At 41.0% G+C, this 22,463-nt stretch overlaps 1 protein-coding gene across 5 annotated transcripts; it reads left to right on the top strand.

Annotated features, from left to right (window-relative positions):
- The first annotated feature begins 7,699 nt into the window (after positions 1 to 7,699).
- tcea3 (transcription elongation factor A (SII), 3) lies at positions 7,700 to 15,802 on the top strand. 5 transcript variants are annotated; one of them, XM_080500261.1, is made up of 21 exons: positions 7,700 to 7,899; positions 8,615 to 8,677; positions 8,883 to 8,988; positions 9,126 to 9,231; positions 10,027 to 10,545; positions 10,628 to 10,741; positions 10,978 to 11,070; positions 11,173 to 11,241; positions 11,320 to 11,436; positions 11,566 to 11,634; positions 11,848 to 11,907; positions 12,062 to 12,133; positions 12,237 to 12,305; positions 12,403 to 12,465; positions 12,549 to 12,623; positions 12,994 to 13,154; positions 13,290 to 13,345; positions 13,486 to 13,641; positions 13,758 to 13,904; positions 14,748 to 14,819; positions 14,911 to 15,802. In XM_080500261.1, the coding sequence occupies exons 1-21, from the start codon at positions 7,831 to 7,833 to the stop codon at positions 14,917 to 14,919; spliced, it is 2,265 nt and encodes a 754-aa protein (XP_080356387.1). In that variant the 5' UTR covers positions 7,700 to 7,830; the 3' UTR covers positions 14,920 to 15,802. The 5 variants fall into 5 exon arrangements, with proteins under 5 accessions (XP_080356387.1, XP_080356388.1, XP_080356384.1 ...); XM_080500262.1 differs by having other exon boundaries at positions 11,569 to 11,634; XM_080500258.1 differs by having other exon boundaries at positions 11,320 to 11,634.
- The last annotated feature ends 6,661 nt before the right edge of the window (positions 15,803 to 22,463 follow it).

The following is a 22,463-nucleotide window of genomic DNA, read 5'->3' on the forward strand; positions in this document are numbered from 1 at the left end:
CACTTTGGAAAGCTGCTATGAAGTTTATTGTAACACCACTGACTGATTTTGAGGTTTTATCGTAAACATTGTTGGATTAACAATTTCAGCGGGGGAATTTACCAGCATACATCTTTTACGAGCACATGAAAATGCATCAATGTTGAACAACGTGCAATGAAATCAAGGACAGAGATTGTGTCTGAGAAAGGAACAAAGCCCAATTTATGTGGGGGAAAAACATTTTTTTTGCTTGAGTTTATTGATTAAAAATACAAGATAATAAAACTAAATCACATGTTTAACCTCACTGAACTTATATCTGATCCGGCATAGTAATAAACTCAGAGGTGAACATTACATTTTTTATTCTCAGCATGAACACAATGACTTTTAGCCTTTATTACTTGAATATATTTCCAACTATTTAACCACGATTGTTAAACAGTTGGAGGGAGAGAGGCTGGAACTTGTGGCTACCATATGTTCCAGATATTCCTTGGTAATTTTAAGTGTTGTTCTGTCAGTCAAGTTATTTTACTGAAAGAAATAAAACTGAGGTAGTCCCCTTTGGGGTTTGAAGGTCATCATCTAAAGCCAGGCAGCACCACAGAATGCCAAGACTACAAAGAATAAGACAAACATTGATGCATGTACATAGAAAGATATAGTATTTTCCTTGTTATGATAGCAAAGGTGATACAGTAATGCCTCTTGAGTGTTACCTTAGATATAGATATAGAAACAAAGATATAGAAACAAAGATATAGATATAGATATAGATATAGATATAGATATAGACAGACTTGTTTTGAAAAATACCCCCGTTATTTGTTCAAAAACGTAACCGGCATAAGTCAGAACAAAATTGTTTCTTATTTACAAAGTAATGACAGATTCAGTGTCCAGTGACTCTGAGATGAGTCGATTAGATTATGTTGTATGTTTGAATAGAGGCTGTTTCCTACAATATTAAATCATTGAACTGTCTGAGCTTTTATATGAATGCTTTTCATCAAGGATGAACCATGAAACCCTCATTTTGGAAGCTTGTAATGGGCACTTTATCGAATTATTTGCTCTCATTTTTTTTTTTCAAAGATCTATAACTCCTAATAGAGGGATCATCAAATATATAAATGATTGGTTAATTTGTCCTGTTTTTAACTCTTAATCAGTGCATGCTCACGCTCACGTCTACACGTTCAGGCTGAGACAAAAGACCCAATAAATTGCAATTCTCTGTTACTTGTTACTATGTTTTATTGTCATTCACCCTGCACTCACTTTAGTCTTAATGTCGCTAATAAATGGAATGTTTTCTACACTTGGTCCGGGTTCAGCTCGCAGGACTGACACAACTGTGGAGAGGTTTCCTGTGTCAACCGTATCCTTTGGTGTTCAGCCAGGTGATGTAACTCAATAACCTGATTTCCAAAGCTCTGCGGACACAGATACATTAATGATTTCATTGGATAACTTTCCTTTTCCTCATCTTCATAATCCTTTTTTGTTTTACTTCTGCGTCTTTTCTTTCCTCTTGAGGACAGTCGGATGTGCTGGATGTCCATTTGGTTTTCTTCTGCTCGGAGCTGGAAACAGTGAGCTACATTATATGCAGCCACTAATATAATCAAAAAAATAAAAAAACATTCCCCCAATGCTGTAACAGAGGAAATGTAAATATAAAGCACATACTGTTGGCATATGATCTGCCTACAGGAAGGCTCGAACAGATGAAGTGAAGCATCCTGTCCAGGGAGGCGACGACCCCTCTGCTCTGAGAAACTCTCACTTCCTGGACCCCACGTAGACAGAGTCCAATTGTGTGCCGTCGGTGAACCGAAACAGAAACAAATGCACACACCGGCCAGTCCCAGTTTTCTTCTCATTGAACCTTAAAGAATCATGTGGTTGTAATAAATCTGTGACAACGCCGAAATGTATGCAGCTGAGAAATCGTTGGATCAGGAGTCACAACCTTTTCACAACCTTGGTGATGACATCATCATTAGGTTCAGGTCTGCTGAAGCAGGGAGATTTAAAACATGCAGGACCGGAGTTGGAGACCCCTGCTTTGGATGGTTCGGATTGATTCTTTTGTTTTCTGTTTTCTTCTTAGTTCAGTGAAAGTGTTCAATTAAAAATGTTACTTCTGCTACCCAAAACTATTCAAGAATGAAATGAAAACAAGTGGAAGAGTGAGAGAGAAAAAAAGAAGCTATGAATGGTCTTGTCCATTAGATATTTGTACAAAGCACATGTCCAGGATTGAAAGACCACACTGATATATGGATGAGATTTAGAATTTTATGGCTGAAGTATAACAACGACCTAATCAGGAAATTTCTCCACACATAAAAATAAAAGAAAATACTGAAACCTATCCAACAGCTTCTTTTCATCTCATTTCAAATATTCCTTTGCTATTAAATCCAAATGTTTTATGGTGCATAGGTCTAGTTTATAGTGTGTACTTTCTGTTAACGGCGGTGTGTTTTTTTTTTTTTTTTATTGCAGCAGCCCCTCAGTGTACTGTGATGTATTCACTTTGATTTGACAAACGTCTTCCAGACCTTTTCAAACTGTTTTAGTTTTTTTCTGGATTAGTTAACCTTTGCTTTGGAGCTTATCAATAACAAGTCCACTTAATAAGTAAATACATTTGCTCCCAAATAACAGATTTTGGAGGAAAAACTTGATTTCAACTGAAACTTGTGCCATGCTAAGTTATGTTTTTGAGAGCGCTCAGAAGCTTCCCACTTTCCTAGTGGGAAATTCCCAGTTTCACCATGTTCAGGCGCTTGTGTTTCACCTCTAGGAAACGGGATCTTTCCTCCTTCTCATCTCCTCGTGAACACACAACTCGTTAATATCCAGTTGAGTGGGTCAGCTGCTAAAAATGTGATGTTTCAAAAGATGTGATAACATGTGTTGTGTGTCAGATACATCAAGGAAGTGATATCAAAGGTTTTCAGTCATTAATCCGAAGTCTGTTTTCCATTTTCAAAGTGTTGTTGGCATCTTTGAATTGTGAGTCGCGCTCTCAGGAACATTGTACTCATCAGTATATGAAGTGTCGATTTGAGGTAAAATCAAGCTCGCAAATGTGTGACTGAGGATTTTATTTCTGCAGTTAATCAACTCTTTATTTTCCATGGAGTGCCTCTCCTGGACCTCTCCTGGACCACAGCAGTTACTCTGCACAAAAGTGATTCCAGCATGAAACACTGCAAAAAGCGGCCGACACAAAGAGGGGAAAGGTGCTGTAAATGTCAGGGGCTTTGATCTATGGTGCAGTAATTGGATTAGTGGGCAGTTGAAAAGGAAATGAGACTAAGAGGGGATTTGCACACTAACACAATTCAGCCTGCCTTAGCGTAGCAACTCCATTTAGTCAATTAGCACACTTTGATGTGAAGGATTTGTGCAAAAATGATGTTTGTAAACAGCAAAGCTTAACGGCATAAAAGTCGCGCTGTTAAGCTTGATGATATTACAACACGCCATTGTACCGTCTTTTTTTGGAACTGAATATCCATTGTCTCCTTTATTTTTAAAGATTTATTTCCTGCTGCCAGTTTCAAGCCAGAGGCCTGGTGCACTTGTTTGTCAGCAGGAAGCTGGAACTCGTGCACAAATGAAAAAGAGCTCAGGGATCAAATCGCTGCCTTGGGAGGAACCACAGGATCTTTTTGCAGAGACGCCATACAAATAAGTCAGTCTCTATCCAGAGTGCCAGTGTGTAATTGACAGTTGTGGATAAGTTATAGTACATATTTTATATAACCCCTTCTAACCTTTTCTGTCTTTTAGAGCTTCTACCATTCAACTACAGACGGATTTCTTCATAATCTGCTGCAGTGACATATAAAAAGAATACTTCTGTAAGGAACGAAGTTAAACATCTACTGCTCAGTGCATAATTCAGACCAGGTTAGGCTACTCATTTAGTTATTTTGGCTGGATTGTGTCTAACAGTGGTGACAATAGTTATTTTGGGCAAATGTGGCCGAAAACTGTGGCACCACCAAAACGTTGTTGGATATGGCAGATTTGGTATGTGTGTGTGTGTGTGTGTGTGTGTGTGTGTGTGTGTGTGTGTGTGTGTGTGTGTGTGTGTGTGTGTGTGTGTTGTGCGCGTGTGTTGTGCGCAGTAAGTAGAGACCGAGACGCAGCTGAAGGTACAAGGATGTTCTTAAAGTCTTTGGGTGGTCCAACCTCTCTGACAGTCTCAACCTACTGTTTTTTGTTTTTTTTTGTAACTGCCGACGCTGAACAGTGGTCATTATTAACAGACGAACCAACCCCACCACCCTGGGATTACCGTCCAGCCAACTGCAGATGTGAACGTCTAAACAATTCTCCCACTCTGTTTTGACGTGCTCTATTATAGGTTCTGAATCCTCCACCAGATCCAGAAAAAAAATAAAATAAAAATGACAGCGAAATGAAATCATTCATTTTCTGGTCTGATGTCATCCAAAGATTGCCATAATTGCGCAGGCCTGGCGTCTCTGGTCTGTGACTGGCAGAGACACCAGTGCCGGGCGAGGTACTTGGGGGAGGAAAGTAGACTGGCAGATGCTCCCTGTTGGATCCGTGCAAATTCTTTGTCTGTTTAGACATGAAGCACGTACAGTACAGTACAGTAATGAATGCACTTTCTTTTCTTCAGTCAGCTGGGCCTTTAACTCTCTACTGCGCTCTCAAACAAAGGCTGGATCGGACTTGATGTGGTCAGAACCCAGAGTTTAATGATAGACTCTTGAGCCCAGAAGCAGAGGCTCATATAGAAACACATACCGATGCAGTTATGTAAATATGTAACACCAACATGAGTCTGGAGTAAACAAGAATAAACAAGCATCTCGTTTCATATAGGAAAATGTATATGCCAGTTTCCTCAGAGATGTTTTTAATTAAAGTAGTTCTATGTGATTCTGCTTCATCCTTATATGTAAATACATTAAAATGCAACACAGATTTTGCTAAATTATTAAAGGTTTTCAAGAATCAGATACAAGTGTAATGTGGTCCAACACCAAGTGAATGGCTCAATAAATACTCGAAACTTTTGATAGCTGCCTGCTCAACAACTTAAAACTCATAGAACAAACATGACCCATGCATGTTGTTTATACTCTGTTATAAAAACTATTAAAAAGCGCTTGTATTGCCAGTTCACTTGAGGTTATGTGTCAGTCCAATTACTGCTGTCGACTTTCAGGCGGAGTCGAGTCAACTTCTTGACCTTGTTTTGTTAAGACTTCTGCTGAGCGGCTAAATACTGGCTGCAGGTTTATATTGAATTCCACGTCTTTTTAATTTTAATCAAGAAAAAAACAAAACAAAAACACAATCAGTAACATCTGAGTTGAGCTCTGTGTCTCACCAGAGACACTGAAAATGCAGTGTCCCTAACATGATCAGTTAAAAAAAAAAAAAAAAAAAAAATCAAAAAATGTATCATGAACTGGAAGCATAAATGGAAAGTGCAAAACATCTTAATTATGCAAAACTATTTCCAAAACAGAATGTAATAGAACCAACATACATATGATTATATTTTTGAGAATCACTGAAGAACTCTGTGAACATGAATAAATGCATCTGTGTGCACTGAGGAATGAACATTGAACATCTATATTAGATCAATGTGGCTCTTTTAAGATGTACAGACACGCTACTTTTCCTACAAATGACCACGTCAGATGGTCTATCTAGTCTAAGAATCCTGGAAAGGGGTCAGACGTTTCAGAAAGGCCACAGCCTTCATTTCTTCATCCTTTTTCATTTCCACAGCCCGACGCTTGAATGGACATTGAGTTAGAGGATGTTGTGGGTTGATCTTGATCGCCGGTTCTTCCTCTTGTCCTGCTTCCTCTCTTACCTCACGGCGAGCTGCCCCACTTCTCAGGTTGTCAGGCAGCAGCTCCACCAGCCAGACGCTGCTGTCTGGAGGCAGCACTGGGTAGTAGGGTCAGCCTGTTGTGTAAGAGTGGTGTAAAGACATAATATGCTTTGCTTGAGATGAGCTCTTGGTCTTGGCGTGTACTTTCACCTGTGCTCATTAACACACTTATCTTCAAATCCCTGCGCGACACAATAAGAGAGCCGCCACAGCTTGGATTTAAATTAATGGGTCATTCATATTTCAGAGATCAACAGTTGACGATTAAAATATCTCAAATGTTTTCACTTGATTTTAGTTCCTACCAACTTCTCTACTGATACACATAATTGGTAAAGAGCATCCAATCGACATGTGGTAAAGAAACTGCAGGATAGTTCAAGACAAGGTAGTTCATCCAACTGATACGGCTTTACGAGCTAACTGTTGACGCTTGCATCTCAATTTACAGTGCAGAAACACAAGACAGAAGAAATCAAGCATCAGGGCCATCTCTAAGATCTGGGCCCCGCTCCCAGGGGACTGGGGGAGTAAAACGACATGCCTTTAAATCCTCGGAGCGTACTTCCATCTGGAAGAGATTTCTCTATAAAAACAGACTGTCAGTGACTTCTTCCAAGAGGTTGTCAGAGACGAGATACAAACACATTTTTTACCAGCATATCAAGCTTGTAGAAAGTTTGCACAAGTGATCTGAAGTAATTTTGTTGTCTGAATGTTTGTTTAACTGACCTCAGCAAATATACTGTACACTAAGAGACCCAAGGGGCACCAGATTGCAGCCTCAAGTCATTTTAGATAACATAATTTCCCATCAGTATTAATGGCTACTGTCTGACATGAGGTTTGCTACTGAATTACTCAAAGGTGCACAATAGATTTGTTTAGTGTTTCACTTGGATGACTTGACACTGACAGTTAAAGTCAAGACAACCCAATATACCAACAGGACAGGCTCTTCAACTTAATGTTAGTTTGTCTTTCTCTGTATGTTTTTTTAATAAACGGGAGTGGATTGTTTGGTGATCCTGCTTCTCACACTCTTTTATAAAAAAAAACCCCAGAAGGAAATAGTTATTAAAGTAGGTACAAACTGGATTGTCCAGTGCCTTCAGAGTAAAACGAAAGTTTCATCCCAGTCAGATTCTGGTTGACTTGTGAAGGTGACTTACACTACAGCGCCCTCAGGTGGCTACCACCTTACAAACAATCTCAGCGTTCTCTCTTTTTTTCCTTTTCTTTCAGTCTAACCCTAACCCAATAAACTTTCACGGAAAGTGGGAACCATTGTCATTTACAGACGTGGTTTTCTATATATCTAAACAGTTTCCGTGCGTTCTAGCCTTACAGACATGGGCAGAGTGAATCCTGACCCGATCCAGTCTATACTCATGTCAGAGTGCCTTCGAAGACTGAAAGTGAACGCGATAATAAACACAGTGAACCGCTGCACCAGGCGCCACAGTGCAAATAAAGAGGAGCGCACGTCGCGTCCTGCCTTCGATTCGAGAAGATTAATCATTAGACAGAGGCCTGGTTTATAACTGACTTGTTGATATAGGTTATTGCAGAAACTCTTAAAATACAAGAAAAGTAAAAAAAAAAAAAAATGAAGGAGATGATTTTCCTGCAAAGACGCATTTTAATGCGCCGAATTAACATTTCGTCCGGATCACATTCAAAGTGCGGTTATCTGGGTTTTTTTTCTTTCGGAGCGTCTACTACAAAGTCTATATTTAGTTGTCATGTGTCGACAGTGTCAGCTGGTATCCCGCAGCAGGACACGCCTCTGGGCTGAATGGGGTCCACCGTGCGTAAAGTCCGACCTGCCGCGGACCCAAACTTTCACATGTCACAAAGTTTATAAATAATAATAATAATAATAATACTCTTCCATTCGACATCACTGGCTGGTTTATGGGGGACTACGTGCAGCGATGACTCGCGAAGAGGATCTCATCCGGATTGCAAAAAAACTGGACAAGATGGTGTCTAGAAATAACACGGTGAGACTATTTAGGCAGCCGCAGGTGGCGCGTTGTCCTGCAGCCGCGTGTTGAGCGCAAGGCCTGTCGGCGTCTCTTCTGAAAATGACAACGTTTCCTTTATGATCGGGCTTTAATATGCGCGCGATTTCATTTCCCTCGACGGTTGTTTTTTTTGTTTGGTCGGAGGCTCTGCAGGAATGTAACGCGATCTCGGGCTGTGTTGTAACGAACGATCAACAGGTGTTTGGCGCACACGTCTTTTCTGTCACGGATTCACTCTTTACACGACGGGGTCAAGTTTGATCTCCCTTTCGAATGCGTGTTACTGCAAAAGTATAGATTTTTCTGCGGTAAAACCGTGCGGCGGAGAGTAAACAACGGGCCTGCGGGTTAAGGTCGTGCTTGTGTTGTGACTGAATCTGCAGACGCGACATTTTCATGGCGCTCCTGCACAGTTAGAGCGCTGCAGGCTGCAGTAACTTCTAGGTCACGATCAGAATAAACTCCCTCCAAACCGCTTTTCAAAGGCTGCTGGGAAACATTTTACGAGTTAAAAAAAAACAAACAAACAGTGAGTATATAAAAACAAATCAAACATGTATTTACATTGTTATTGAAGATTTTTAAATAAACAGATTATATAGATACATGATCTGTCGCACAATCTGAAGAAACACGTTTCTTAGCTGACTATCAAAACTCGGATTAGAAGTGTCAATGATGTTTCCTACAGGAGGGCGCCATGGACCTGCTGAAAGAACTCAAAGGTTTCAATATGACACTCAAACTTCTCCAGGTGAGCTCAAAAGTCAAGTTTTAGAATTGCTATTCAACCATACACTTGCCACTTGTCATTCTGAAGTATTCTCCCACTTCTCTATGTTGAATAATGTATCCACAGTTTATTGTTGTGATCAAGTTTGCAATTTTTGTGGTATTTCAATGTTTTGTCGTGTCGGGTGTCCTTGATCTTTGACCGTATTCATTTGTGTTTTTGTCAGGAAACGAGGATCGGCATGTCTGTGAATGGCATCAGGAAGCACTGCACAGATGAAGAAGTGATTGCCCTGGCAAAGGTCCTCATTAAAGACTGGAAGAGGCTTCTGGGTAAATGACATGGCAGTGATTTATACACGCACACACACAAGATTTACAGAGCAGTGAAATTGATGTTTGTGCAATAAATGCATCGGCACTCAGAAAGCTTTGCTCCTGTGGTTTCTCTTCGGCACACGCTCACTCAGATTCTGGCCATTCTCACGCCGAGAAAGCAGCTGAAATGAAGAACGGTTTGGACTCCGACAAAACCGTGACGTCTCCCAGCAGCTCGCCCTCGGAGACACAAAGCAGGTCAGTAGTTTTATGGCTGTTGCACAGAAACTTCACAGATGCAGTTGATGACATTTAACACCGCTCTGCTTAGTTTTCCTTCTTGTCGACTGTCAGACCCTCAGAAGTGGCTTCAAAATTGCACATTTCTGCTTATTTCTACAATTGTAGGCCTTGGAAAAAGAGCTTGACTCCAGAAATATAAACAGCACTCTTAAAAGCCACTTAAAATGTATTGGATGATCTAAAGTTTGCTGGGGGGGGCTATAACATATCAGTCTACACACTATTAAATTATTCATCACGTTGTTAAATGTTAAGTAAAGACCGTTTTTCTGTATGGTGGGGCCTCTTAATTGCCCTGTTGTTAAATCTTCATCGTGCAAGTGGCATTGAAACGTCACTTTGAAAGGAGAAGTTTTCTCCTGACAGCTGGAGATACCTGTAATGCTGACTTTGCATGAAAGAAACTCAACTAAATATCAAATTTTATTCTGCACTGAGGTGATTATTATATGTATGATTCTCAAGGTAGTCACAGCGATAAGAAAAACCTGATATTTTTTGCATGAACAGTTTTCAACAAAAGCGCTGGCCTCTTTTCTAAAACTCCATTCACTGGGCGGGATGTTTCCACCATTTGAATTGGAGAGATGTCAATGTTTCAGAGAAACTTTTACAGAGAATGTGTCTGATTGTATCTGTTTCCACCATTACGAGTAAATCTGTTCTGAATAGTGCAAAGGAAAAAAAATAAAAAGGAAATTTGGCCCCTAAACAGAGATGACAAAATTCTACTTCCCTTGTTTGTGTTAGTCACAGGAGACTGGATGTCCCAGTGAATAACAACTCAGAACCTGACAAAAAACTGTCTGATACAAGTAGAAAAGAGAAACTCAACGATGACCGCAAAATCAAAAAGAGGCACAGTGAAGGCGCCAAGGTTGAAAAACACCAAGAGGACCTACAAAATGAGAAACGTGTGCAAGAAATCCAAAAAGCGAAACAAACACCTGCAGAGAATCTCAAGTTTGAAATGGAAAACAAGAAACAGAAACCTGTGCAGGACCCACAAAGTGAGAAGCAGAACCGGCCAGAACCGCGGGAAGAAAGGCCTTCAGAAGAAACAAAAAAGATAAGACACATGGAAGAGGTCAGGAAAGAGAAACGGCACGAGGAGCTGAAGAGCCACAGCTGTGGCGATGACGCGAAGAAAGACCGATGCAGAGAAGAAAGCAGACACGAGAAGCCGATCAACGCCTTCCAGCGAGAGAGAGCGCCATGTGAACCTCAAAAAGAGAAAGCTGCTGAAGTCCACAGGTCGACGTTCGAAAGGTGAGAAGGTGGTGGATTCAGAAGCTGCTTGTTCCTCTTCAGAACGGCGCAGTCAGGCCTCAGATTGAATTATTCATTCCAGGCGAGGGGTGTTGGACAGCAGCGTTCTGTATCCTACCCGGTTCCCCTCTCCTCCTCGACCTGCTCGGCCTCCTCTACCCGTCAAACGTCCGTCTTTGGACATGAAAAAAGAAAGGTCAGGAGTCCCGCCGCCGCCGCCGCGCCTGCATGACGGCGTGTGACCTCTTGGCGTTACGCTGACATTTGTTCTCTGTGAAAACTGGACACATAACCTCAATAACGCGATGCCTGCTGCTCACGGTTGCATGCTGTGATGAGTCGTCTGCTGTGCCGCTGCGCCTCACCAAGCATGTGTCATCATCCGGACCTCCTGCATGGCTCTGATCTGTTCTCGTGTGAAATGTATCTCAGGAAGGATAGTAAAGACTCTTCCTCCCGACATCCTCGCCCAAGACCCGCCTCTCCGCAGGCTAAGAGACCGTCAGTGGAAGTAAAGAAAGAAAGGTCAGGAGTCGTTTGGTGCATGCTTGGAAAAAGGAGTGGATATGAACTCGGGGAGGGTTTTCTGAAACGTACTTCAAAACAAATGCCGATTTGTCACGTCAGGAAAGTTCCACCGGACCCAAACGCTCCAATCGCTCCTCTCCCGTTTCACCTCCACCCTCCTCCCCAAAGGTCAGGCTCCGTCGACTCTCCCGCATGCGTCGTTCTGATAATCACACTTGCGATGCTCAGAGGTGTGTTTTCATTTAGAAAGGAGCCTCCTGACCCCAATGCTCCTCTTCCTCCACTTCCTCTCCACCTCCACCCTCCTCCTCCTCCACCTCCTGCAAAGAGACCCTCTCTGGATGGGAAAAAGGAGAGAGACAGGTCTGGATTCTATGAGTTCCACTTGCAGACTGCATGTTCTCACTACATGGACACGTCCTGGAAAACAGCCCCTCACTTCGCGTTGGGAGTTTCCCTCTGTGCTTTAAATCCTTGTGTTGTTTGCCACAGCAGGAAGGCACCAGCAGACTCCAAGCCCCCTCCGGAGAAAAAGCCATCAGATCACGTTAAGAAAGACAGGTCTGGGATCTGGAAATGATTTGGTATTTCACTGATCCATGACAATTGTTGCTGGTTTTCTTTTTCTTTTCTTTTTTTTTTGCTCCCTCTGAAGGATCAGTGGCCCAAGTTTGTAATCGCTGTTGGTTCAAAACAGTGCAGCATTGTATTAATATGTCACCATGTGCATTCATGCATCAGTCCGTTGGTTCCAAAGCTGTTTTCTCCCCGCAGGAAAGATTCGGTGGAAAGCAAAGTGGCTAAAAAACACTCAGACGAGACAAAAAGAGAAAGGTGTGCAAGTCGCAGCATGAAAATGAATGTTTAGAGTGCCAACATTATTAAAACTGGTCTCTTGCTGGTTCTCGGTGCGTGAGGATATGTGCTAATTATATTGATCCTTCCTGGATTAGGATCAGAATCACATGCAAATGTTTCCTTCTGTCAGGAAAGATTCCTCTGACTATAAGCCACCTCCTCCCAAAAAGCCCAATTTGGAGGTGAAAAAGGAAAAACCCAGGTGTGCAGAAGCCAGCAAACACAATCCACAACATGACATGAAGCTCAATGTGTATCTTGTTTGTTCTTAAACAAGTGAGGGTGTCGGTGTCATGTTGTTACAGGAAGGACTCTCCGGACTTGAAACACGGCCAGCCTGCGAAACGCCACTCGTCCGACTCCAAACCTGAAAGGTAGGGACTTGGAAACTCGGTCACTTGGGGGTTTACTGCGAATAAAACATCAAACCCACATCGGGCCCTTTTTGACTCCGTGTGTGTCGTCATTCAGACGGGAATCCGCGGACGCAAAGACGTGCAGCTCGCCGCCAGGAAAGAAGCTGACGGGGGAAAGGTGAGCGGGAGAGAGCTGTGAACGGCCGTCATCTAAATTGGTTTCATGTGAAAATAAATGATGAAATGTGAATGACACTATAGGAGGGAGTCTCACTCTTCCAAGCCGCCGCAGCCTGGACCGCTACAGAGGAAACCCTCGACTGACGGCGTTGAGAGGTATACGAGTCCTCATACACTATTTAACACATTGCGGTTGAGTAATGGATTCATAATCCACTGATAATTTAGCCCATTTAAAAAGGGTTTCAAGGTCTCCTATCGCACTCGATACTGACTTTAACATTGAAGAAGGATTAAGTGCTAAATTAAGTTCAGGTTTGAACTGAAATGCTGAACTGCAGCGACAAGAGGACGCATGTGTTTTAGAATGCAAAAAGAGTTTGATAGATATTTGTAGATAAATTGGTGATTCAAAGAAATAAACGGAGGCTAAAATTCTTAATTTTATTAAAACAAGCATCTTTGATATATCTCTTCAGACAATGATATATTATTTGTCGTGTTTTATTTGGGGTTTTTTTTACAGAAAGGTTAAAACTGAAGCCCCGAAGACTCCCACCACGCCGACCAGCCCAATGTCCCCCGGCTTCAGCTCCGCTGGGGGTCCGCTGTCCCCTCACCTGGCCACCGGAGACTCCATAAGAGACAAGTGCATTGAGATGATGGCAGCCGCCCTGCGCACAGACAGTGAGGCTGAGACTCATCAATTGTAGCATCACTCTGCTGAATGAGACCGAACAACTTGCTCATCAAGACAGTCACATGTCAATAAGTCAACGCAGTCTGTTCTCTAAGACGCTTTGTATATTCTGTTCTTCATAGATGACTTTAAAGACTTTGGAGCCAACTGTGATGGCATGGCAGCAGAGCTTGAGGATCATATCCTTCAGATGACTTATTCACTATAACGGCTGGTTTCACTAATCTCCATTTCTTTTATTAATACACTGAATGAGAAATTGTTACTTTCCTCAGTGAGCCGCCACTGGTGTTATTCATCCTTTACCGTGTGAAAGCACATATCTACCAGGAGATAAAGGCAACTGATATGAAGTATAAGAACAGGGTGCGGAGCCGCATCAGCAACTTGAAAGACCCAAAGAACCCCGGGCTTCGCAGAAACGTGCTCGCCGGAAGCATCGAGTTAAGGCGTATCGCCACCATGTCTGCCGAGGTACCCGTGTGCCGCCAACACGCCGAACCGCTCCTCTTGTGACGCTCGCGCACCTCACTTTACTGTGTTTCACTTCACCTCGAGCCGTTTCCCTCCCGCTTGTGGTCCCTGTTCAGGAAATGGCGAGCGACGAGCTGAAGCAGCTGAGGAACGTTCTCACTCAGGAGGCCATCAGAGAGCACCAGATGGCCAAAACTGGTGGAACCTCCACTGACCTGCTGCAGTGCGGCAAGTGCAAAAAGAAGAACTGCACTTACAACCAGGTAGATGGGCTCATCCTGTATGGTCACTTCCAGCTTTTTCTTTCTTTTTTCTTTTTTTTATATAGTTGCAGATCGTATCATATTTTTGATATAAACACATTTTTATTAAATTGTTGTATTTTTTACAATATGTGGGGATTTGGATTAAACTGCTAAGAGGTTTTTTTTTTAATCAAAAGTAAGATAGCTTTGGTCAGTTTGACACTGTAATATGTTTTTGTTGCATATAAATACCCTTCAGTCGTTTTTTTTTTAAGACTCAAACAAGAACGTGACAAACCGTGTAACAGGCCAAAAAGTCGGTATGTAAATATTTTTGAAAGCAAGTGTTGAAATGATGTCTATCCAAACACCTCAAAAGGGGAACTATAAAGGGTTAAACTAAAACTGTGCTTGTAAAGGTGTGTGTGAGTGCATGTCATGTTATTGTTTTTTGTATGCACATAATTTCATGGTTCAGTTACCTCAATGGTACAACTCAAGAACTGGTTAGGATCCTTGCTGTACTACAGTAAGTTGACGTGTGAGAAAACACACTTTATAACTGACGTGTTTTTTTTTTGCAAGTCAGGCTTTAATTGTGGCAGCGACTGTTATTGAAAGAGGATCCCATAAGAAAAAGCTTGTCTGGCTCTTATTGCATTATCATGAAAAATGACCCGCGATGCTGCGGCGTTGCATTAAACTGGATACTGTCAGTAAAAAAAAAACTGGTATTGTGTAACACAACAATATTGAAGAAATACTTTGCTCCCTATTATGTGAAAAGATAGCCTCTGCCAACGAAAGTTTTTCCTTTTGTTTAATGTCTTACTTGAAGTGGAATATCCTCTCTGTGTTAAGGTGCAAACGCGCAGCGCTGATGAGCCAATGACCACATTTGTTTTGTGCAATGAGTGCGGCAATCGCTGGAAGGTGGGTCCTCTCCGCTCGCTGCTGTGTGCCTCAATAATTTACTGCCCTTTGTTGTTTGATTGACAACATTTACTTTTTCTTTACATTTCAGTTCTGCTGATGCCTTCAGGGTGAAACAGCTCTTTTCTTTTTTTTTTTTTTTTTCCTGAGCAAATTGGTGTGCCTTGTTTTCTATATTGTGGGGGAGGGGAGTTCATGAAATATTGTAGCCGGTGATTTTAAACAAATGGGTGTTCTTACAATTTTTACTTGAAATTTTGAATTTTTAAGTGCGTTCATAATCAGGTTTTGCTTTTTGTAGATTTGATGACTGAACTTGAGTGTCAGTTTGATGACTGAGTCATTCAATCAATCCAGCAGGAACTCATCTCTAATGATCATGGTGCCGTCGCAGTAAAGTGACTCATAATTCATTTAGCCTAATACGTCATGATGCAGCTCTTCACACTGTATATATCTGATTCTAATAAAATTGCTGATACTGTTGATGTGATGTCGTTCACAAATGTTTCACAGTTCAACTTGTAACTGTATTATCATGCAAGATGATTGATATTAACATGGCTCATGTGGTACATAGCCGTTTGAGGTTGCTTGTTTTAACCATTTTATAAAGAACATTATTAGATATCTCGAGTTAAATACTAGGCTGAAATGGAATATTAAAGAAAAGAAATGCATATGCAATATCTCGTATTAATGTTTTGTACTATTATGTGCGTGGTAATATTCATCCTTTCATCTTCTGTCTCAGTTTATTCATTTCAAAGCTGAATCCTGCTGCTCACAGGAACATTTATTGCATTTCAATGAGTGTGAAAGTTTTCTGTTGCACCACTTAAAGCAAGCAGTAGGTGGCAACAATCCATCAGGACTCTGAACATGGCCACCATCAGTCTCCACAATTAAAATGTTTTTCCTCACAGGTTGAAAACCAGAAAACACTGTAGATGTGTTCAGTATGTGTCCAGGAGGCTGGTGAAAGCACCCAGAGCTTCTGCAGAAGCTTTTCTGTCGCAATCACAAAACCGTTTAACAGCATTTTAAGAGTGAATCTCATTTCCTGCTGGTAAACATATTCGTTCCTTTGGCAACATGCAATTTACTCTCCAATCATCGTCTGTATTTAAGTACATTCATGCGTGTGTAAACACTATTGTCGGATGTACAGCTTGTTTTTCAGCTGAAACTGAAGCAGAAAGCTTCCCAGCAGCCCTCTGGCTGAGTGTCCGCCATCTGGTTTCCTGTAAGCTTAAACTGCATTCATTTACTTCTTCTGCTTCATTTTCACCATTAAAAGACGTCCGATGTGCAGGCCAAGCTCAGAAAGCCCAATCAGTCATGTTAATTTGACTTTAGTGTTCACATCCACTCTTGAGCCAAAAATAGCACCCAACCAGTAATGTATGTGTTGATTATCGACTTAAACTATTGAGCACAATCATATATTTAGAGATCAAAAAATAAATGATCATAAACCAGCCACTCATCTAATGTTCTCATATAGTGAGAAATATATAAGTCTTAATTTTAATGCAAGTTTGATCTGTCATTTATTCATGGATTCTACAACATGCCGTGATATTTCCCCTTTGTGGCAGCTGCTTGGATCGGGGACTTTTGCTTTTCCAACAGATGGTGAATATCTACGTGAGCACAAAAGCTGCTCAAAGAAAGAAATCTCCCAAGTAATTTCAACATAAGTAATGTTCTGGTCAAAGTGCAGATTCCTTTCATGCAAGTTTAAAAGCACAGTGTCTTCTTTTTTTTTAACCCTCCCAACTAACTTTTCCATCTGGCCCCTGACAAAAAGGAGTGTATTTTGTGTGTACTGCAACACTTTTCAGTCAATTTTGCATATTTCAATAAAAAAGTTGGAACAGACAGCAAATCCATCTGATGGAGTCACACCCACAATAGTCGCATGGAAATATTGAAGGCCATCATTACAAAGTTTTTGAGATTTTGTCTGATTACATCATAATGAAGTTGGAGCAATCCAGAGTTAATTGCTGTTCAACATAATTCACGTACAGATATTTATTTTCAATTGACATATCTCCAATGTATTGCATTATATAATTTACTAAAGTTGTTCACACCTTTTCCATGCCATTGTGTTAAAGGTCTCACTTTCAATGTACACAGTTTGTTTAATTGCCCGCTTGCTGCATTATGCTCAATTAGAAATCATATAAAAACATGCAACTTCAGTCATTTCAAATTGATATTAAATGAAATACTCGCTTCCAATTTGTTATTATGTCCATCTTGTAGGCTTATATTTGGAAATTGCCAAATATTGGACATGGTTTATAAATAGACCAAGGATTTTTATGAGCGGTAAGGCATGATCTAAGCCATCGTCTGTACTGCATCCATAAATTCAGGATTGTGAGGTGCTCCAGCTGATCCCAGCTCACTGTGGAGTGAGGGAGAGTACATCCTGGACAGGGTAGAGAATCACACATTCTCTCCTTCACACCTCGGGGCAATTTAGGCTCACTGATTGACTTCACATGCATGTTTTTGGACTGTCAGGGGACCAAGAGTACCAACCACTGCACCGCCTTGCAGTCCTGCGAGTATATATAAATACTTTATAGTCTGCAGCTGTCACACTCAAGTAGTAAAGCTTTTTTCTTCTCTCTACGACACTAAATTCTATTTTCAGCAATTGATTCTTTCTAATCGGGATTTCTTTTCAAAATGAAAGGGTAAGCCCCTAAATTCAGGATGTAAATCGAGCTTTGAAGTCCTGCAGTGGGACGTAAAGAAATGACAGTAGCGTCAAACTATTTCTGGATTTTAGGAGCACAGTGACCTTAATAACTGGAATGGAGGAGGTGTGAAGCCAGGGGGGACTTTTCCTGGATTTCGGCTGTCCACTTGACAAGACTAATCAAAGGAGCAATATCTTCACTCAGGTGAAGTGGTGGAGGTGATCAGAGCCTTGGAATAATTCCACTTTCTCTGAAGGAGCTGACAGGTCTGCTGTGTTGTGAAGTCGCGTTTAATCAAGCAAAGTAACTCAATGAAAGAACATAACCTCCACGTATATGACAAATACTCTAATAATTAAAAGGTTGTGTCTTTACTGAGCTTGCTGTGATTGCCGAGAGCAGTCGTGTGTGAAGTGTTGAAATTCTTTGGTCTTTTGCATCTCCGGGATTTGAACCAAGTTTTCACTTTGTCGCCTTGTTTCGATTAAATGGGAAACCATTTAATATTTATTAAGAAATGCCTAAACCGTGTTTAAAATAAAGATTCATTTTTTTAAACTTTAGAATAATTGTCCAGACAACTTGTGGAAAGGCTGCGTATATTTATGTGATCTTGAGCAGAAGCAACCCATGAGCCCTTATGGCTGCTTCTTTCTCTCTGACGTGACTTTTCACAAGAATCCATACGTATGGCTTGACGCCGCATGTCACATGAATCAAAAGCCCTCTATGATGTAAACTCGGTATAACTGTTGCAGTCTTTCTCGGGAACGTGTCAGCCAAGCTGTCAGTCACGTACATGCCCATCATCCAATCAGATAGGTCCATGTCCTTCAGGACACGCAGACCTCAGGAGTCAACGTCACTGTCAGTCATCATGAATTTATTTGACAACTCACCAGAACATTTGAACATAATTACATCACCGTCTGGGGGAAGCATACGTTTGCTGAGATATTTTAATATCATGTTAATTGTAGCTTAAATGCAGCACAATATAATAAGCTTTGTCTTGAAAAACTAAAGTGAAAGCTTACACACTGCCACTCATTCTGCTGATGTATTGATTTCTCGTCTTTTGACTCTCGTCACTTGTTTCTCCGCGACCGGGAGACGTCTTTTCCTCTAATGGCTTGAATTTCTTTGCTGTAGTGTTGTGATGAGCTGGTAACATTTGTCTCTTGTTAGTTCATGCCGTCTTCATAAATGAAAATAAATTAGACTTGAGAGTGCATGCAGCTTTCTCTGCATAACACAATCAGAAAAGCAATTTGACGTTGGGAACCTTGTAGCTATGAATGTGCTTCACACGGGAATAAAGCGTTACAGAGCAATTCTTTACCATCTTTAGGTTAATGTGAAATGACGACGGCGACCTGCTGTTGCTGCCATTTTAGTTAATGACGTGCGCAGGTCGAGACAGGAGTCTGAGCCTTCACACCGAGCAGTAGTCATTTCTGAGGCCATGAAGCTCCATGTTGGGGGAAAAAAAATATTGCAGGATGAAAGAAATAAAGTAAACATTACACTGCGTCCATCTAACGACTCAGTTCATGTTGTTTTAGTGCAGCTGGTAGATATAGTATCAAAAGTGGAAAATCTGGCTTTCGGTGTCGGTGATATTAACTATTCATGTGTTGTTGCTGGTAACAACACACAACACAACGCCTCATTCTCATCCTATACCAGCATCGCTTTATGACGGAGGCCAAAATTCAAGATTTACTGTGACATAATAATAATAATAATAAATAATAGGTCATTGGAATTAGGAAAAAAAATGCCATTAAACCAGAGGAAAGTATGCTGCAAAGCAGTATCTTTCAGTTTGTACATCTGACTGAGTATGACGAGCTAATGAAGCCTGGAGTTGAAGCTGGTATTCTCTGTTTTTTTCTTTCTCTTTTCCCTGCTCATGCAGCAGAGCTTAAAAGCTGTGGTGCTATGCCAACCGTCTGCAGGAAACACATTATCTCCCTGTGAAACATTTCAATTGGTAACCTCTGTGGTCTCTGAAGCGTTCAGACTGTCTGCACCGTTTGAAACTGTGCCATCCCTGAACTCCGGTACCCCGGTGCAAGTCTTTCAACGTCCTCAGCTTTCTCATCCTCCAGGAAAGCTAGTGAGACTGAAAGTTTTGAGCGCTCTGCTTCAGGTGGCCATTTGGATATCAGGCCTATTTAACCAGCAAGCCAGTGCAAAAATACTCCTGGTACAATATCGCAAAACCTGCTCTTTTTTTTTTTTTTTTTTTTTTTTTAAAGGGGGGAATCAATTTTAAGCAGCTTAAGAGAAATGATTACGGTCATCTTAGGGCTGAATGTTTCGAGACATGGTCAGAAAATGCAATATTAGTGTTTCACCTTTACTGCTGCTGTCGCTGATGAAAGTATCTTGGTTGAAAGTGCTCAAATGACGAAAAAAAAAGAATGACATGTAGTTAGAACTGGCTGATTCAGGGTCTTCTACATGCAACAAAAAAACTGTGGGATGAAATTAATTTGATGTTTAGAGATGCCACACCTATTGAGTCTTTTGATCCACACCTGCCTCAGGTCACCAGAACTCTTTTCTGCACTATGGAGGGTGAAAACTGTATTAGCACAGAGGTAGAGGCTTAATAATTAACAGCCAGGAGCCATGTTTGTGTTGAATTTGAGATTTGCGTCAGAGTTTCTGAAAGTGGCACCAACAGCTGTCTGTGTTAAAGAGCTCTAGAACCTGACCTTGTTCCACTATGTTTAGCTCATTCACTTTGGTACCACTCTGTGAATTCCATGGAAACATCATAGTTGAGGCTATTTGTTGGAGTCTATAGAAGGTCTGTTTCCATTGAGGATTTAGATTATGAAAGCTCTTTAGAGAAAGGTCACATTTTTATGAAAGAGAGTCAAGGGAGAGTTACTTAAATAGCAGTCGATAAAATATGCATGATTTTTTTTTATTTTTTTATTTTTTTTCAAGACTGGATGAAATGACCTGGGCCAGGTGAAAGCCCAGTGGTCTTTTAGAATAGACTTGAGGACAAACCACATTTGGATCTTGCAAAAAATGGTTTGTGGACTTTATCTTTCCTGTCTTTTGTTACACAGCAGTGGCATCCTGCCATCATGTAAAACCACACATACATGTTTTTAAATGACTTCATATTGGTTGTGTGATAGCATTGTGGCTTTGGGCGTGGAAGATAAATCTGCCTGTTTTTTTTTTTTTTTTACAGCCGTTCATGCGGAAAGTGTGGAAACCAGTTTGTATCTCCATAAAAAGCTCAACCCTCCAGGTCAGTGTTCTGCACTTTATGAATATGTGCAAATGGCAGAGCTGACATTTGTTGATGCGGTGACGTCTGATGAGAGGAGACTTGATACACAAAGGCAATCTGAAACGAGCATATTGTATAAAAACCTCAAGTGCAAACATGAGCAGACAATGCAATACAACATGAATACAATATGACACTGCCAAACAATAAATCCACAAAGTCAATGAGTTTGAGGCTCCTACACGGAGCTTTATTGCATTTTGATGCTGCCATTTCGGAAGTACATTCTGTCGACAAACAAAAGGAAAGCCTGTGAATGCCTAAGTCAGCAAGGTTCATGAAGAAACCAACCAACCAATGAAATCAAGCAAATATAGCAAACTTAACTGATCAACCAACCTTTCAACATAATGTTGTTTTTCAAGATACACAACAAACGGCAGAATAAAATCAAGCCTTTGCACAATATGCAAATGCATGATGGTCAAAATGTCATGTCACTTGCAGACAGTCCTCTTCAACGCTATTCTAATGAGTCGGGAACCATTCTCATGGAAATTATTCTCCCCTCTCTTTGGTTGGAAATTATTCAACAAGCCTTGTAGGGCCTTGAGAAGTTTAAATACAGACTCATCTTTCATCAGAACGGTACAATAGGACAAACAAAGTCTAATAATTGATTTCCATCACCAAGCCTCTCGTCTTCAAGAGAAACTTCACTGATGCTCGACATAAACAGGATTCAAAATACAGCTGATTGCTGATTTTAGTGAGACGGCTGCACGTACAGGCTTTAAAGCCAGAGGAAGCCCCGGTATTCATCCTCATGTCTGTCTTCAGGGTGACTTATTTCAATCCAGCATTTCTGGTTGGCTCTGTCAGTCATTGAGGATGTAATGAGGGCTTTGGTTTCCAGCCTGCCTTCCTCCATTGAACAATTTGCCTTTAATATGCATGTTTTAAAACAAAAATGAAGGTTGCAATTAGCGGCACTAATGCCTGTTTTAAAGTCTCTTTCATTCAACAATTTATTTCAAACTGTTACGACTGAGACCAACTCTGGACTTCCTCTTGTTTCCACAATTATACATCTCCTATATAATTTTCTGCTTTTAAGTTTGTTGATTGTTTTCCTTCCCCCCCTTCTGTCAGCTGCCAATACAAGCTGATATGTAGATTCTATTTAAGACGATATGTTATTCATTGCATTTTGCATTTTGTATGTTGGCATTACTGTGATAAAATATGAATGCTCTTGTGTGTAACATGTCACTGTTTGATAAAACCACAACCCAGTTTCTCCATGCTCATCATGAAAGTTTCATCTTATCATCTCGAATGGAGCGCTCAGGGACGTTCTGTCACTCCAAGTCTTGGAGAAACTCCATAATATCCTTCTCACTCATCTCCCTGGAGTTTATGCCACTGCAGTTTGCTGTCTGCAGTATTAAATCTAATCCTCTTTGTTCTGCTTTCGTCATAATTCCACATCCAGATGGTTCTTCAACCAAACCACTTTTAACAGCTCCAATAATCTTTAAAAAAAAGTGTGAATAGTGAGGCGTACCATTGATGGCGTTTAAGATAGAGAAGAAAACTGCTAGCGGACTTGTGCAACAGTAGAGTGTGTGTTAGTGCGCAGGCCTGCTATGATTTAAA

The sequence above is a fragment of the Blennius ocellaris genome (genome assembly GCF_963422515.1).
Source record: "Blennius ocellaris genome assembly, chromosome: 8".
Taxonomy (NCBI): Eukaryota; Metazoa; Chordata; class Actinopteri; order Blenniiformes; family Blenniidae; genus Blennius; species Blennius ocellaris.

Bases quoted from the DNA above. Each gene is read 5' to 3' on its own strand.
- tcea3 (XM_080500258.1), top strand. From the start codon at position 7,831: ATGACTCGCGAAGAGGATCTCATCCGGATTGCAAAAAAACTGGACAAG. The intron at 10,546-10,627 runs GTGAGAAGGTGG...TATTCATTCCAG, and splicing joins CACAGGTCGACGTTCGAAAG to GCGAGGGGTGTTGGACAGCA. The intron at 10,742-10,977 runs GTCAGGAGTCCC...AATGTATCTCAG, and splicing joins TTGGACATGAAAAAAGAAAG to GAAGGATAGTAAAGACTCTT.